The following is a 16,575-nucleotide window of genomic DNA, read 5'->3' as shown; positions in this document are numbered from 1 at the left end:
GATAAGCAAGAGAACCTACTTTGGATTCAAAATCCTATAAATTATTTGAATATTTAGGTAACGCTTCTATAATTCTATTTATCAGTTTTAGGTCCTTATTTACGGCTGCCCCGGTTTTGGTTTTTAAAGCAAATAAGATTGCGAATAGGAATCAAGTTTTTGAGTCAATTATTAATCAGAGCCCATCTAGTTTAGTACCTTACACAAATACAGAAACAAATAACTGTGCTTTCAAATAAATGTTTGAGTACAAAGAAGTCGCTTTTACGAAGACATGCAATAAGCAATTGCATGTGTCAGACTGGCCTTGCCGTGTACAAACTAGTTGCGAATTATTGGAGTCTTTTACTGTTTTACGTGAATCCAAGGGAAAAAAAAAAAAAAAGAAGTAGAGAGGGGCCATTAGCTAGCCTATTATCGTAGGAGCATTTATGATATTACCAATAAGAGCAGTTAGTGGTTGTGACAATTTAATGCAAATAAAATGGCTTATAAAAACCATTGTGGCCTTGATGTTCTCATCAACGAGAGCTCACTCTCTTGAAGTACAAGCGAAAAATGGTTCGTGGCATTAGAAGAGTTACTTTGTTATCTTTGTTTTGCTTTCATATTCTCGTAGCGAGTGTTGTTGGCAGGGATGTAAGTAATAAGAATGACGAGAAAACATTCGTAGGTGTTGGGAAGGAAGGTGGATTCGGTGGTGGGTTTGGAGGAGGCGGGGGCGGAGGTGGCGGTGGAGGTGTTGGTGGAGGAGGTGGTTTTGGAAGTGGATTTGGTGGTGGTGTAGGAGCTGGGGGTGGAGTTGGTGGCGGTGGCGGGCTTGGAGGTGGCGGTGGTGGTGGATTAGGAGGTGGGCATGGTGTTGGTGGGGGTGCTGGAGGTGGTTTTGGCAAGGGTGGTGGTGTTGGTGGGGGCATTGGTAAAGGTGGTGGGCTTGGTGGAGGCATTGGCAAAGGCGGGGGACTTGGTGGCGGCATTGGCAAAGGTGGTGGATTTGGTGGAGGAATAGGTAAGGGAGGAGGTATTGGCAAAGGTGGCGGGCTCGGTGGTGGGATTGGAAAAGGCGGTGGATTTGGTGGAGGAATTGGCAAAGGAGGTGGACTAGGAGGCGGTATTGGCAAAGGAGGTGGACTTGGAGGTGGGATTGGCAAAGGCGGCGGGCTTGGTGGTGGGATTGGAAAGGGCGGTGGACTTGGAGGCGGTATTGGCAAAGGTGGTGGGCTTGGCGGTGGGATTGGGAAAGGAGGTGGACTTGGTGGAGGAATTGGCAAGGGAGGCGGTGTTGGTGGCGGCATTGGCAAAGGCGGTGGACTTGGTGGTGGTATCGGCAAGGGAGGTGGAATTGGAGGTGGAATTGGAAAAGGTGGTGGATTTGGAGGTGGTACTGGCGGTGGAGGAGGCATCGGTGGTGGTGGCGGCTTTGGAAAAGGTGGAGGCATTGGAGGTGGATTTGGCAAAGGTGGTGGAGTTGGAGGAGGCATTGGCGGTGGTTCTGGAGGAGGGTTTGGTGGTGGCTTTGGAGGTGGAGGTGGAGGAGGAGGTGGTGGTGGGTTCGGTGGCGGCGGAGGAGGTGGTATTGGACGCCATTGAGCTTCACGTACCTTGCATGCATGCATGCATACAAGCACAACTTGTTAAGCGATATTAGTGTTTTGAGTTCTTATTTACTAGTTCAAAAAGATTTGGACTTTATTAAAGATTTCATGTTAGTAATAATGCCCTTACAAATAACAAAATGTACGCTCTTTCTTTCTAACTTATTGCAATACAAAGTCATATTTATTGCAAGTAAAATCTTGGTCATATTTTTCCACTTGAATGCTAGATGCTCTTTTTTGGAAGGAGAATAACAGAAAATAATTGATATCATTTTGTGGGAACGTCGGTTCTTGATAAATTTAGTTTCGCTACGAATACGTATAGATTACTTGAAGGAAAAAGAAAAAGAAAAAAAAAACCGAGTATTTTGACCATCAAAATCTATTGTGATCACATATACATTAGAAATCTAAATTCATATAAGTTGCTATAAACTAATTGTACAAAAATTAATTCTAAAATAAATAATATATTATACTAAAAATTGTTTGATTTACATTTACTACTATTATATATATATATATATATATATATATATATATATATATATTACGAGTTTGATGCTAAAATAAGCAATGGAATAATAGTTGTTATTTTTGCACTAAATATTGCGAATTACGGGCCAGTGGCCACTATTGATGGGCTAAAAACTGGCCCATTGTTTTGAAATCTATGTTAAGAGCTCCACGCCTCCACCGACTTCTCGCGCTCCATAGCCAGCTATATAACAACTGGGCCTCTTTAATTTACCTTAAATAATAGATTTTTAATATTTTAGATGAAACAGAGGTAAAAAGGACAATTTCAAAAAGTAAAACAAAATAAAATAAAATAAAATAAAAGGTTAAAAACATGCGCGCACGACTTAAAATCAACCCCACATTTCGGAAAACATGAATAATGTTTTTAAGAAACGTTTTTGAACTCTTAAATATTTTCAGTTTTGGCCTTTTCTTTTGTAAAAGCTTTTATATGTAGCATAATTTATAATTTATAAATAGAACACTTTTTAGGACATTAACAAATGAAAATGACCTAAACAAGTTTTTGTTTCCTATTGTTTCTTTCAATAGTTGCACCAAAAAAAAAAAATACACTTTTGCATGATTGCATCATTAGCCAAACGCGTCTTTACGACGAGAGAAAGCACTTTCCAATTGTAACGGGCCCGACCGTTGACTGAAAACCGAGTTAGCTTCAAAGTGGGTCCAGCACATACTCGGATAATTTTTTTAATAATTAAATGAAATTAAAATTTTAAGAAAAGGAAAATATAAAACAAAAAACAAAAAAAAAATTATTTATGACGAAATCTTGTCTGTGTCCACACTTTTCAGACAGAACTCACCAGAGTTAGCTTTCATAATTTAATGCGCATTCATTCTCTCACTGAGCTTCAACAGTTTCACACTTGAAAAATTCTTTAAAATACATAAATAAATAAAATAATATACAACATAACAAAGTAAAAATAAAAACAAAAACCAACACAAAGTCTACAAGAAGGGGAGACAGAACAAGTCGATGATGATGATGATGATGGGGCTTTGGATTCTTGCTTAAGAAGAGAGAAAATCAAGAGTTTTTTTACTTGGTAAAATTGTTGTAAAAGTTAGAAAAATGGACAGTTCAGTGAATGTATTGTGGGCTCAGTCAATGCATTTTAACCATGAAAAGGTGCTTTTTTCCTTTTTTTTTTTTGTTTTTCTTAGAGCAAATTTTTGATCTTGTTGAGTCATTAGTCTTTTTCTTCATAATGCTTCTAATGAGTTCATTTTACTGTCACCTTTTTAGCCTCCAATGATTGTGTTTTTGCTGTTTTCTGGTGTGAAATTCACTGAATTTATCTGGGTATTGCTGTTCTTTTTGCCTCTTGAGGTTTTTGCTCATCTTTTGTCTTCTCTTTCTTAGAGTGAACTATTCTAGTGTGTAAGTTTTGTGTTTCACTGATTCCGAACTTTCTTCAGGTGGGATTTTTATTTTTCTTTTGGTTCTTAAAGTCTTATTGACAAAGATTGCATTTTTCAATTTTTGTTCTTCGCTGCTTAAGCCATTTATATTACGTTTGTACATTGATTGAAAAGTTTGTTATGTTTTGTTGTTGATGCTACTTTAGGAGAATTTCAAGTGTGACACTACATAATGAGAATCAAGAGTTGGATCAGTAAGAGATTTGGCATCCGACCAAAGATTAGGAAGATGATAAAATGCATTTGTTCTCGAGAGCAACTAAGAGTAGATGAGTTAATTTCTTCATCTGAGTCCCTGGCAACTCGAGACTATTCTGCAAGTGGATTTTCGTCTCGAGCTGGGGAAATGGACGCAAAAGTTGACAATAGTAACATTGAAGAAGCAGAGTCATCACTTCGTGAGAGTGGCTATCTGAACTATGAGGTTGGTTGCCTGCATCTAAGCATTTGCTTACGTTGTTTGATTGAATTTTTTTTTACCAGTAAATAACAGTTAGATGGCGAGTTAGAACTTATGCATGACATCCTGATACCAGACATGGTGGGTGGCATCCCTCTATGGTATGGACATTTTTTGAATGAATGCTTCTATATTGGTGACAGTGACAGCAATGTCTTTTGCTTTATAGTGGCTAAAATTCAACAGGTAGTGAAAATAAGTGTTGTATGATGAAGTCATCTTTTTGCTTAACGTGTTACAACGGTTTTGCTGTAATTTTGCTTTAAAATGCTAGTAGCAAATACAATGGGAGTGCTTGATTGTCCATAGTATTGCAGTCATATGTAATAGTGCATCTATGAAAATTTGAAAATGACTGCATTTCTTTGTTATTTGGGTGGTTGGCGTGATGTTCAATGTTTCACCGTGGCCTTTGATTTGCTTAAATTTAGTGTGATATTTTCACAATATGTCATGAAACTAAGCAGTCCTCTTAATTTTAGGAAGCTAGAGCGTTACTAGGAAGGCTTGAATTTCAAAAAGGAAGCATAGAAGCTGCACTTCATGTATTTGAAGGGATAGATGTAACAGCTGTGACTTCCCGGATGAAAGTTTCCCTTTCTAGAAGATGTGATCAAAATCGGCGCCGTTCACAAAGTGATGCTGCACCACCCATGTCTATGCATGCTGTGAGTTTACTTCTTGAAGCAATTTTTCTCAAAACAAAGTCATTGCAGGGTCTTGGAAGGTTTGAAGGTACGTCATTCATCTGTTATCTCCCTTCCTATCATAGTTTATCCTTCATTTTTTTTTTAGTTCATAGTTTATCCTTCATTATTTTTTCAGTTCTTTTATCTTTCATTCACCTTGTCATATAAGTTTTCAAGTCAGGGGATAAGTTTGGTGAGAAACAGTTCTTTATGTGTCAACAGAATTGTCATGCATGTGACAACAATGTTTTATTCTTCTGGAATTGTATAATTAATGCGACGAGTCTGAATCTGCTTACTATTTTCTTTTACCAAGTTGGGTATTTATACATATTTTATAACCATCAAGAAGCAAGAGTTAGATTTCAAGAATTCAGAAACAGACTTTCATTTGTTTTTCATTTGTCTCTCTTCAGTAAATGGAGACACCTGCAGTGGAACAAAATTTATAAGACTTTAGATGGAAAATATCACTTATAACACAAAATATCACTTATAACACTGCATGCCTAACATTTCTTCGTGGCCTGCTTTCTAGAGGCTTGTCAATCATGCAAAGTTATTTTGGACACTGTTGAACACGCGTTACCTGAAGGCCTACCTGGAAACCAGTCTATAGATTGTAAATTACAAGGGACTCTAAACAAAGCTGTTGAATTGCTTCCGGAATTATATAAACTTGCTGGGGATCCAGACGAAACTATTTTGTCATATCGGCGGGCCCTCCTCTATTATTGGAATCTTGACATCGAAACCACGGCAAGGATAGAAAAGAAATTTGCAGTTTTTCTTTTATACAGCGGTACTGATGCAAGCCCTCCAAATCTACGTTTACAGATGGAGTTGTCTTTTGTGCCAAGAAACAATATTGAAGAGGCTGTTCTCTTGCTACTGATTTTACTGAAAAAAATTGTTCTGGGAAAAATTGAATGGGACCCATCAATTATAGATCACCTCTCGTTTGCCCTGTCTGTTTCAGGGGAATTATGGACTTTGGCCCATCAGGTTGAAGAGTTGCTCCCAGGGGTCATGGGAAACAAAAAAAGATATTGCACTCTAGCTCTTTGTTACTTGGGAGAAGGTGAGCACATGGTTGCTTTGAATCTTTTGAGAAACTTGTTGGATCCTGGAGAAAATTCAGACTGCAATCTGGAATTATTGGTGGCCTCAAAGATTTGTGCTGAGAACAAGGTATGCATTGAAGAAGGGATAACTTATGCTCGCAAAGCGCTTTCCATGTTGCAGGGGAAGTGTAGGCAGATGGCTAGCATTGCAAACTGCTTACTGGGTGTTTTACTGTCATCTCAATCCAGATCTGTTGTTTCTGATTCTAAGAGGATTTTGAAACAGTCTCAGGCACTTGTAGCACTGGAGACTGCTGAGAAAACAATGAGAGAAAGAGATCCATATATTATATACCATCTTTGCCTGGAAAATGCTGAGCAGAGGAAGTTGGATGTTGCACTGTATTATGCAAAGCAGCTGCTGAATCTTGAGGCTCGGTCTAATGTTAAGGGATATCTCCTTTTGGCTAGAGTGTTGTCAGCTCGGAAACAGTTTGCTGATGCAGAGTCTGTGATTAATGATTCTTTAGACCAGACTGGGAAGTGGGACCAAGGAGAACTTTTGCGAACTAAAGCTAAACTCCAGATAGCACAGGGCCGTCTAAAAAATGCCATAGAAACATATGTAAATCTTCTCGCTGTTCTCCAATTTCGGAAAAAAAGCTTTAGTGCAGGGAAGAACCTCGTGAAGGTATGGAATTTATGATCTGTTTTGGTTTTTATGATGGTATCTGATCATTGGATGGAATGCATCATATCAGTATCTTTCATATTGCTGATTCCATGTAGTTGACAACTCTTATATTTGGGACTTTTCCTTTTCTGAGTTGTTTAAAAACATCCATAATTTACGAACTAAATGGAAAAGTGCTAATAGTTTTAGAAATGATTTGTTAAATCATCTGTGAAATGCTGAGCGTTACTGTTACTGTAAAGATGTTTTTTTTATTCTTTTCACTTGCCAAAATTTAGTTGTGCCAACAGCTTGCTGGTCCTTCATATTATAGCCTCGATAAAAATCAGGCCGTATGGATGAAAGTTTGACACTAGCCATTGAGGCAGAATATATCATTGAGCATACATTTGATTTTATTTAACACAGTATCATCATCAAGTATATGCAATTAACACTGATATAGGAAGGGATTGTGTTGTGTATTCCATTTCTTTACTGGTCACTTTGCACCATATAACACATCGTGAAAATTCAGTAGTTAATTTTAAGCAATGGACTCAACTAATTTTCAACAAATGGAGAGATATAAAATTCTATTTCCTTCATTATTTTCTACATTTACAAATATTTAGGGTGATATGAAAGTTTCTTATTCAGGAGGATGGACTTTGTAAGGCTTAACTTGAATCCTGCATACCAGTTAATTCTTGTAAGCTTACAAGACAAACAATTGTTTGACTGATAACTTCGATGATTCCTTGTCCTCTCACAGAATAGGCAAAACCATGATAGAAGTTTGGAAATGGAAACGTGGCATGATCTAGCTAATGTTTATACCAGCTTGTCTCAGTGGCGGGATGCTGAAGTCTGTCTTTCCAAATCGAAGGCTATCAATCCTTATTCTGCTTCGGGATGGCACTCCACAGGTATAGTAAATATGTTCCATTTACCAGTTTTGCCCTTCGCATCCCTGATGGTTTTCTTTAATGTTTATCTGGAAGCTTACATTTTTATCGTACTATGATAGTTCCTGAAAATTTATGCTTCTGTTATTTATTACAATGCTCACACATAAATAGAATTTTAAGCAAATTACTTAATTTATTCAAACTTGTTAGGTTTACTATATGAAGCAAAAGGCCTTCAGCAGGAAGCTTTGGTATCATTCAGGAAAGCATTAGATGCTGAACCAAACCATGTCCCAAGCTTGGTATCCATTGCCCGTGTCCTCAGACAGATTGGTGGTGAATCAATGGCGACAATAAGATGCTTTCTCACTGATGCACTTCGACTTGACAGAACTAACACCACAGCTTGGTACAACCTCGGGCTGCTCTACAAGACTTATGCTGGTGCATCCGCACTGGAAGCTGTCGAATGCTTTGAAGCTGCTGCTCTTCTTGAAGAATCTGCACCAGTTGAACCCTTTAGATGAATTACTGCATAACTTTGTCGATGTTTGTGCGAATGTAAATTATTTATTGTCTTATTATCATTTTCGGGGATTTAGAGTAAGTGCATGTAACTTTATCATGTAACCTAGTAGTGTTTTTTTTTTTTTTTTTGGGTTGTTGATAGAAAAAATTTGAAGCCGCAAGAAATTTCAATAGTTGAGTCTCAATTTGAGTCTTAACTATTATGTGTCAAGCACCTGGTGGATTATAAATCTGTAAAATTAATATTCAAACATCTAATAGTTGAAAGTTATATATCAGTTGGGAGTCAAGTTGGAGGTAAATTCATAGGATGCCGAGCATTATTGAAATTGAAAAGAAAAATTGTATTTTAGTTTGTCATTTTCCATTGTTTCCGATGATGGTCCGGTGAGTGACTTACATAGTGAGCGATATTGGCATGTGATATTGCACTTAATTCCTAATTTTAACACTACTCTCAAGCAGATAATAAATTGCATCTTGTGTTCAGATTCTAAAGATGTCATTTAATGTTTACTCTGCAGTAAATCTGTTACTGCCATGTGTAACGCTCCAAGCATTTCATCAAGCCTTGATGTGTGCCGCCACCCATGACGGATCTAAAATCATGGAGGCTCTCTGCACTCATGTAGTGCATGTGATAGCCTGTAAATAATTCCATGTAATTAATGAGTTACGTGGTAGTGGTGATGGTTCTAAGCCACCTTTATACTCTACAAATAGGAGAGCCTAATTTGGCCGACACGCACAAGAAACACACAAGAAATCTTGCACCTACATGATACATTACATAAAATATTGTAAGTTTTCCTTTGAGCAATTAAAGTTTTTTCCTCTCATCTTGAGAGAGTTTGAGTAAGTACTCTTTCTTACTTTCAAATCCAGCAACGTTTTGAGTGTGTAAGGTTGGCTGACTTAGGGCCAAGAGAGTGGGATTTGGCGCCTAAGGCAACGCGATTCAATGAGGGAACAAACTGATCGTGATAAATAATGTATAAAAAAAAGGTCAAAAATTAAAGTTCAATCAATTGATTTGAATAACTCAATCGGTTAATAGTATGAATATACAACTGATAATATAAATTTTATTTAGTTAATTCAATGTTTAACTGAGTTGTTTCCTTATTAATAGTTGTTTGACAATTTGAAATTTTGAATGAAACAGATAAAAATAAAAAACAAATCATGACCATTGATTAGGTGCCCAACAACAACTCTACGCAGTACTTAATTCTAATCTAATTTAGATAATTTTTTTAAATATCTAATATTAATAAATTATTATTAATATATTTAATTTTCTTCTAAATTAATTCAATTAGTCAAGTTCAAATTCAATTCCGTATAACGCAAGATATATATATATATATTAACAAAATAAACCTTAGAATGAAATTAAGATAAGATAGATATTCGGAATTAAAATAATTAACGAGATTAAGAAATTAAGAGTGCTTGGATCTTAAACGTTAAACCCTAAAATCACTGCCTCTATTTCCAATTTTAATTAATTTTACACCTTTCTCGTTCCAAAAAAAAAAAAAAATCTCTCTGTGCAGTATTTATATCTGATATTGAAATTCTTTTCGCCCCTCAACTTTGTTAGTGCAATCTGTACAAGTATAGCTTTGTTAAGGTAAGCTCTAAAGCTTTTTATTTATTTATTTAAATAAATTCTTATTCGTGTTCTTGTTTCTTTTTCAATTTATTTTCTCGTTATTTTTTTAACAGTTTTTTACGATCTCATTGTCTCATTGATTATTGTGGTCAGTTTTTTTTTTTTTTTTTAGGGGATATTAATAGGTTAAAAAATGCCAGACATTCAAGCTCTCGTGAGTGACTTACCCTCCAAGCTTCGAAAACGGTCAGTTTTTAGTATCTTCTGTATACATTATTGCTTTTTGGAAGTTCTTTTGTGAAAGTGCTTCTTAAAAAACTTATTTTGATAGTTTGAAGCGCGTTTTAGTTTTTACATAACACCAACGGGAGTTCAATTTTTTCTGTGTTATATGAGCATTGTGAGTAATAACTTTTCATGGAAATTTATTTCTGTGTGTTGTTTATGGAATTTAATTACATTTTAGTATATAAGATGAGAAAAAGTCACTCTGGCTCTTATTCGAATTTAATTCACTCTGGCAGAAGAGTTCAAGGTTCATATGAAACAGCTAGGCTCACGGCGGAGTTACTACGTGCAGTGATCTTACAACACAAGGAGCCGACTGCAAGTGGCGCGGCATCTCTCATTGAGGCAGTGAGGAGAGTTGGTGAGCAGCTCATTGCTGCTAATCCCGTTGGTAAGTGCTTCTTTTAGGTGCAGTTTGCTTTGGTATTGCTTTTGTCGCGATACAATTCATCCAAGTATTTGGAGTAGGATGCTGAATGGTGAATATAAGTAATTAGAGCACTTGGACTTACAGTAACTTGTCGCGCAAGGAACTTGGTTTCACTTTCAAGTGTTAGATTAGGGATTGGTGTTGTGTTGAAGCTTTGAATTGGATATTCCATTGATGGGGAGAGCACAACACCTGTCAACCTAAGAATATAGATTAGGATACTTAGGAGATATTTGATTGTGTTTGTTTGAAGACCAAGAATCAGTTTGTACCTTATATTCTAATGAAATGTTGAATGGATGGGATTGCAGAGCTCGCGGTCGGGAACATTGTGAGGCATGTCTTGCATATCATTAGAGAGGAAGATTTGTCACCATTGACAGATATTGTAGGAGAGTTGAAATTATCAGCTGAAGATGACGTTGAAGATATCGCAGAGGATGAAAATAGCCAAAAATCATCTGCTACCACTGATGGATGCTTGTTGAAGCCCCCTTTGTTGCTTGCTGTTTTTGAACACTTACCTGACTCAGCACCAGCCTGCCAGACTTTTTCTTCAGAGAATATCTTTGCAGGAAAAGGTAAAGTAAGCTATCACAGTTGTTTTATTTTGATATAATACTATAATGGTTCTTTTTTCTTTTTTTTTTTCTCCATTTTTGTTTCACTATTGAAATGTTATCCTCTGCAGCTGATAAAAGTGCAAAGAAATTAAAGTCTGAGTTAATAAAGGCAGTTAATGAGCTTATTGAAGATATCAATACTTGCCGTGAAGGGATTGCAGAACAGGCAATGGAGCTTATTCATCAGAAGTATTTTTCTACTAACACTCAGTATTATATTCTGCTTATAAGGTTTATATACCATAGCTATATACTTTATCAAGTGGCTGACTCATAGAGAATAGTATGTAGGTTGGATTACTACTAGACACATGCTCGCTGCACGTGCAAACAGATTTATTGGATTTTCTTTATATCAATGCAATCTTAATCAACTGCCACACAATGTGAACTGGTTTGGTACTTTCATATACATCCTACAGATATGCCACCCGAAACTTTGTTACTAGAGTAAAATTAATAGGTCAATTGTAAATTCTTAAATTAAAGGAAGCACACTAACTGTTTCTTCTATAACTATACTTTCCTTTGCCTTTCATTCATGATTCCCTGTCCCCTAAACATATAGTAAGTCTAGATAATGCTTTTCATTTCAGTAACTTTGACACTGTTCTCTGTTTTGCAGTGAGGTGATATTAACTTTAGGTCATTCAAAGTTCGTGAAGGAATTCTTGTGTGCGGCCAAGGAGAAAAAGTGTTCTTTCCAAGTCTTTATTGCTGATGGTGCTCCAAAGTATGTCATTGATGCTAGCCAAAGTATCCCATTTTATAGCCCGGGTAAAAGCTTTCTCCATTTGTTTTTAATAATTCATTGCTCCTTTGTCATGGACTAGATTTGAGGGACATATTCTTGCAAAGGAATTGGATAAAAAAGGTTTAAAAGCTATTGTGATCACTGATTCAGCAGTTTTTGCCATGATTTCTTGAGTGAACATGGTAATTTCAAACTTCGTCAACGAAACTGTTCAATTGTTTTATATAATGAATAAAATTAGCTGCTTAAACTTGAAATTTGTTCTAAAGGTTATAGTTGGCGTTCATGCCGTGATGGCAAATGGTGGTGTAATTGCGCCTGTGGGGTTGCATGTGCTTGCCCTTGCTGCAAAAAAGCATGCTGTTCCATTTGTTGTGGTCGCTAGTACACATGAGGTATGTTGGCATTAAAAAAAAAAAAAAACACTATTCAACACTTCATTACAATAGCTCGTCTTTGTGGATCCTTTGTTTGCAATTAGTTCACTGTCTTATGGACATTAGCAATAAAAATGTTCTCATGGTAGAAATATACCATAAGATCACCAGTCTGGTGTATTTCCTGTTTGAATATGCTTGAGTTCATTGCATTCGTCTTCTATATTTTTTCCCTTTAAATTGATGGTAATGAAGATCCATGTAATTTTTCATGTATGATATAGATATATAAGCATATTTTGTTTTTAAACTTTGTGGATGCTAATGATTCTACCAAATGAATGTTTATTTTTGTTACTGCTGTGTTACTTCTGGTAGTTGTGTTCACTGTATCCACATAATCTGGAGGTCTTACTAAATGAAATGAGGTGCCCTTCTGAACTGCTGAATTTTGAAGAATTCTCAGACTGTATAGATTATGGAATTGCAAGCAGTTCTTCTCTACTTCATGTAGTCAATCCCGCATTTGATTATGTTCCTCCGGAGCTAATCCGTCTTTTTGTTACTGATATGTAAGTCTCTCTATTCTTTCTATAGAGGCAAACTGGCTTTGAATATAATTGTGTGTTATAATGGTGGGAAAATGTTCTGAAGTTCCTTTATTTTTCTGCCAGAGGAGGATATAGCCCCTCCTATATTTACCGACTAATTGCTGATTATTACTCTTCGGAAGATCTGCCTCCACAACAGAAGCCTGCTTCCTAAAAGTGAGTTTTCTTACTCAACCATGATTTATCTTGGATTAATTTACTTATTATATGAATTGAAAATACCACATCGTCTTTTTTGGTGTTTGCTGGCTTTGAACATGTCTTTGTAATTCTTACTTGAGATGGAAATTTCGCCCTATTTGGCTTGGAACTTTAGCAGCTTGAATTCTTTCTCCGTCCTACTTTCTCCTTGATTTAGTTCTGGGCTCTCTTCCTAGTGCTGAAATGAAAAGAAGTTTTAGTGTAAAATTAATTTAGGAGTCCACTGCTACCTGTAATAATTTTGTCTAGATTTCCTAGGAACAGTTGTTAAAACCTGCAATCTATACTTAATTAGAATATACCGAATTTTGTTGAAAAGTTGAATTTAAACAACCTTTCTGAAGGTCAGCATTGGTACGCTCCTTCTAGGCTTAACATGCATATCAATTCTCATAATCGTCTGACATTAAACCATGGCATTAACATAATACTTGTACGAAGTACTCTTTGTCACATTCTTGTCACATGAATAGCTTTGTAAGTGACAATAAATCAATGTTAAGGCAAAAAGGAACCAGGATGAATGACTAAAAAGTTATATGTATATGGTGGTGCTACTTGACATTCATTTTTCTTTACCTCCATCTTTGTCTTTGCAGGCGCAGATAGTATAAAACATCAAAAAATTTGTGCTTAAGCTAACAGGATCATGACCATAGGTTACCTTGTGCCCCGGTTAACAGCAAAACTGCTTACTTTGAAGTTCTGTCTTTGCTGACCAAATACACAGTACTAATATTTGAAGAGAAATTAACCTTTGGCTTTAGAACATTTTTTTTTTCCTTTTTACCCAGATCAGAGTTCATCAATTTTTTATCTTGTATACTGATGAGCTAGTAGTATATCAATATATACTTCAATTTCTTTTGCCTAAACGTGGAGTTGAATGGTAAATAATACTCAACTCTCTGCAGTGTTAACTCAGTGGGCTTCTAGTTTTGATGATGTGTGCCCTTTAAAGATTCATTTCCCTGAATTGGGGCATTATACATCCATTAAATTCCTTAACGGAAATTTCACATTTTGAAACTCTGTTATGGTGGTTCTTTATCCATTTTTCCTTGAAAGCATTCGATAAAATCAGACTCACATGAATTTTCTAATTTTATAAACTGTTTCCCTTGCACGACTGGTCACTGAAAATTTTCTTTCAAAATGCTACTACATTCAAAATAACAACAAAGACAACAAACATCAGCAAAAATGCTGTTCTGTATTTTACAATTTCTCTTCTTCCGATAGAAGATCATACAACACGCGCTGAATGCTCATAGAGCCATCAACGCAAAGCCTCATGACGACATGCAAAAATGAACTAACAAAAACCTTGAGGCTTTAATGATCAGTATTCTCATTTAATTGGGAAGAATTCAACAGAACAAAGAATTCAACAGAACAAGCAAAAAGAAGATACAGTGCAACATGAAATTAAATTTCGAGAGAAACAGTAAGCATACAAGCTTTACCAACAGCTATAGGTAAAAATAGTTAGACCATCTATATCATTCCTTGCGAAGATCTATTCCAGCCTTCTTAGCAACAGCATCCAATCCATTTTTCTCTATCGTCTTTAATGCCTTTGTTGACAAACGCAGCTTCACATAACGCTTGCCGGCCTCCCACCAAACCTTCTTATACTGTAGGTTAACAAACTGCCGCTTAGTTGTCTTGTGGTTAGAGAAGGAAACTTTGTTTGCCTTGTTTGATTTCTTTCCAGTGAAGGGGCACACTCTACCTGAAAAAATATATTAAATTATGAGTGAAAATATGTAGATAGCCATATTTCGGTTTTGGTCTGATAAATTCAAGTAAAATGGATGTGAATGGTTATTAAGAGATCTAAATGAACTCATGCTTATCTTATAAATATCATTTTCGGTAGGCACCATGAAAATTTCTTAAAAATTATTTTTACCCAAGGACGATAACGAAAGCCCATTTCTAAATGACAAATACAAAAGAATTCTTTTACACAAATCAAATTTTCAGCAAAAAAGTACAATGAAAGAACAGTGAAAGCAAATGTTAAGACACCCAGTAAACGCACATCATCACTCAGCGTGTTAATATCAATCTTACATTACACTGCACCAGTTAACCATCATGTAGACCAGAGCTCATTCTGAGCTTCACGATAACCCCTTAGCCTCTAATTTACCCATACACGCACATTCGACGAGCCCACTTTTTTTGGATCCAAAAATCCCTATTGGGTCTTAAACAGGGGGCTGTTGTTGGAATCGACAACCTTGAGTAATCAAGAAACCCATGTGAACAATACCTCAGCTATTGGGTTCTATAGGTTCCCTACATTGTTTGATTAGCAGAAACTGATAAATGACAAACTTATCTCCCCTAACACGAACATCATTTCAACCAAACCCAAGTCCAAACACTTGGGTTAATCTCAACAGCTGTTTCATTAATATAAATTGTAAAGTACTAATATGACAAAGTAAAATGCTCTAACACAGGGTTAATTTTAATCCCCAGATTGCAAAATCTTTTTTTTTTAATTATTAGTTCTTCATTCATGTTTTGTACACATTCTAAGGACCATGCCATTGTTGCATACACAAGAAAACTAATAAATTAAAATATAAAAGCATAATTATTGTAAAATAAAATGAGAAAAAGAACAAGAGAATTACGCGCAACAATAGGTTGAAGACCCGGGGCGAAAGGACGAGAGGAAATGGGTGTGGCCACGTCAGGTAGGCTGTACGAAATTTTGATGCCACTGAGTTGTGAAGTAACGAAACCCAGTTCTTCCGAGGAGGAGACTGCCTTAACCATGGACTTCGGAGACAGACGTGGGCGGCGAAAGGGTAGATTGGAAGTGTTTCCCAATAAAACTCCTCCCGGTGTCGCCATTGTTGCCATTCTTTTCGATTCCCTGTGTATTTTGTTATCTGTTTTCTTTATGGATAGACACAGACTTCACTGCCTCTTGTTTGTGTTTTTCGTACCAATAGCAATTAAGCAAGTTGGGCTCTTTCATTTTTTGTCAGCGGGACTATTAGCACTCCTGTAATTTTCTCTTCAACCCTCCCTTTGTTTTAACAAAAACCTATTTTATTTCCCAAAATATACTTTTCTAAAATTTTCAGTTTCCTTTTGATTTTGGGTTGGGGGGGGGGGCGAGTGTGTGGGTGTGGTTTTGATCAGTTCCTTCCACAAAACTCCAATTATAAATATATATATTTTTCTAAACTTTTGGATGATTAAATTTATATATATGTAAACTGAGTAGAATTTAAAAGGGATTCAAATAGTTAGTATGTAATTTTTTTTAAATAAAAAATTTAGAATGCAAAGTATTTGTGAGGAAATAAAAAATGTAAAAGACTTTTGGTGTTGTTGTGTGACTGTAAGAGTTAGAGAGAGAAATATGTGGATTTAATTAGATTTATATTATCCTTTCATGTAATTGTAATAGAAACCAAGTTTTATAAGGTTTAGCCAATGGTTCACCTCTTTTTGTCAACTCCAACAAGCAGGTAAGGGCTAGTAGCCCATTTAAGGATGGCAATAATACCCATAAATTCGTCCAAATCTGCCCGTCAAAATCCACCAGTTGCGGATAATTTTACGGATTGTGAACGGGTGGAGTTGATATTTGTTAAATTTCCGATGGATACCCATATGAGTATCCGCCAAGCATACACTTTTTTTGCAAATATTTTTAAATTTTTAATTAAAAAAAAATATGTCGACCTATAAATATATAAATGTATAAATGTGCGTGTAGTTGCAGCGCGTAAGCCATAAAGTCCATC

At 36.1% G+C, this 16,575-nt stretch overlaps 3 protein-coding genes and 1 pseudogene across 5 annotated transcripts; 3 read left to right on the top strand and 1 right to left on the bottom strand.

The window, feature by feature from the left end:
• The first annotated feature begins 497 nt into the window (after window positions 1-497).
• Window positions 498-1,794, top strand: LOC102616248 (glycine-rich cell wall structural protein). Its single transcript, XM_006489614.3, has one exon. It carries the CDS (start codon window positions 559-561, stop codon window positions 1,588-1,590), a length of 1,032 nt encoding a protein of 343 aa, XP_006489677.2. The 5' UTR covers window positions 498-558; the 3' UTR covers window positions 1,591-1,794.
• Window positions 1,795-3,031: 1,237 nt separating this feature from the next.
• LOC102615763 (protein NPGR2-like) lies at window positions 3,032-8,172 on the top strand. Of its 3 annotated transcripts, none has more exons than XM_006489613.4 (6): window positions 3,032-3,276; window positions 3,716-3,993; window positions 4,512-4,764; window positions 5,257-6,473; window positions 7,231-7,384; window positions 7,577-8,172. In XM_006489613.4, exons 2-6 carry the CDS (start codon window positions 3,742-3,744, stop codon window positions 7,891-7,893), a joined length of 2,193 nt encoding a protein of 730 aa, XP_006489676.2. In that variant the 5' UTR covers window positions 3,032-3,276; window positions 3,716-3,741; the 3' UTR covers window positions 7,894-8,172. The 3 variants fall into 3 exon arrangements, with proteins under 3 accessions (XP_006489676.2, XP_006489675.2, XP_024947979.2); XM_006489612.4 differs by lacking the exon at window positions 3,032-3,276 and adding an exon at window positions 3,324-3,566; XM_025092211.2 differs by lacking the exon at window positions 3,032-3,276 and adding an exon at window positions 4,106-4,215 and having other exon boundaries at window positions 3,845-3,993.
• Window positions 8,173-9,286: 1,114 nt separating this feature from the next.
• Window positions 9,287-13,735, top strand: LOC102615460 (uncharacterized; annotated as a pseudogene).
• Window positions 13,736-13,990: 255 nt separating this feature from the next.
• On the bottom strand, window positions 13,991-15,767 carry LOC102615186 (50S ribosomal protein L28, chloroplastic). Its single transcript, XM_006489610.4, has 2 exons — window positions 15,448-15,767; window positions 13,991-14,531 (listed from the first exon to the last, which is right to left on the bottom strand). Exons 1-2 carry the CDS (start codon window positions 15,677-15,679, stop codon window positions 14,299-14,301), a joined length of 465 nt encoding a protein of 154 aa, XP_006489673.2. The 5' UTR covers window positions 15,680-15,767; the 3' UTR covers window positions 13,991-14,298.
• Window positions 15,768-16,575: the final 808 nt, after the last annotated feature.

The sequence above is a fragment of the Citrus sinensis genome, chromosome 1 (genome assembly GCF_022201045.2).
Source record: "Citrus sinensis cultivar Valencia sweet orange chromosome 1, DVS_A1.0, whole genome shotgun sequence".
Lineage (NCBI taxonomy): Eukaryota > Viridiplantae > Streptophyta > Magnoliopsida > Sapindales > Rutaceae > Citrus > Citrus sinensis.
The sequence above is the reverse complement of the archived record's forward strand: the minus strand, read 5'-3'. Positions and strand labels throughout refer to the sequence as shown.

Excerpts from the sequence above, each read along its gene's own strand:
- LOC102616248 (XM_006489614.3), top strand. The coding sequence starts at position 559 with ATGGTTCGTGGCATTAGAAGAGTTACTTTGTTATCTTTGTTTTGCTTT.
- LOC102615763 (XM_006489613.4), top strand. The coding sequence starts at position 3,742 with ATGAGAATCAAGAGTTGGATCAGTAAGAGATTTGGCATCCGACCAAAG. Across the intron at positions 3,994-4,511 it reads GTGGCTATCTGAACTATGAG|GAAGCTAGAGCGTTACTAGG; the intron begins GTTGGTTGCCTG and ends TCTTAATTTTAG. Across the intron at positions 7,385-7,576 it reads TTCGGGATGGCACTCCACAG|GTTTACTATATGAAGCAAAA; the intron begins GTATAGTAAATA and ends CAAACTTGTTAG.
- LOC102615186 (XM_006489610.4), bottom strand. The coding sequence starts at position 15,679 with ATGGCAACAATGGCGACACCGGGAGGAGTTTTATTGGGAAACACTTCC. Across the intron at positions 14,532-15,447 it reads TCTTCAACCTATTGTTGCGC|GTAGAGTGTGCCCCTTCACT; the intron begins GTAATTCTCTTG and ends ATATTTTTTCAG.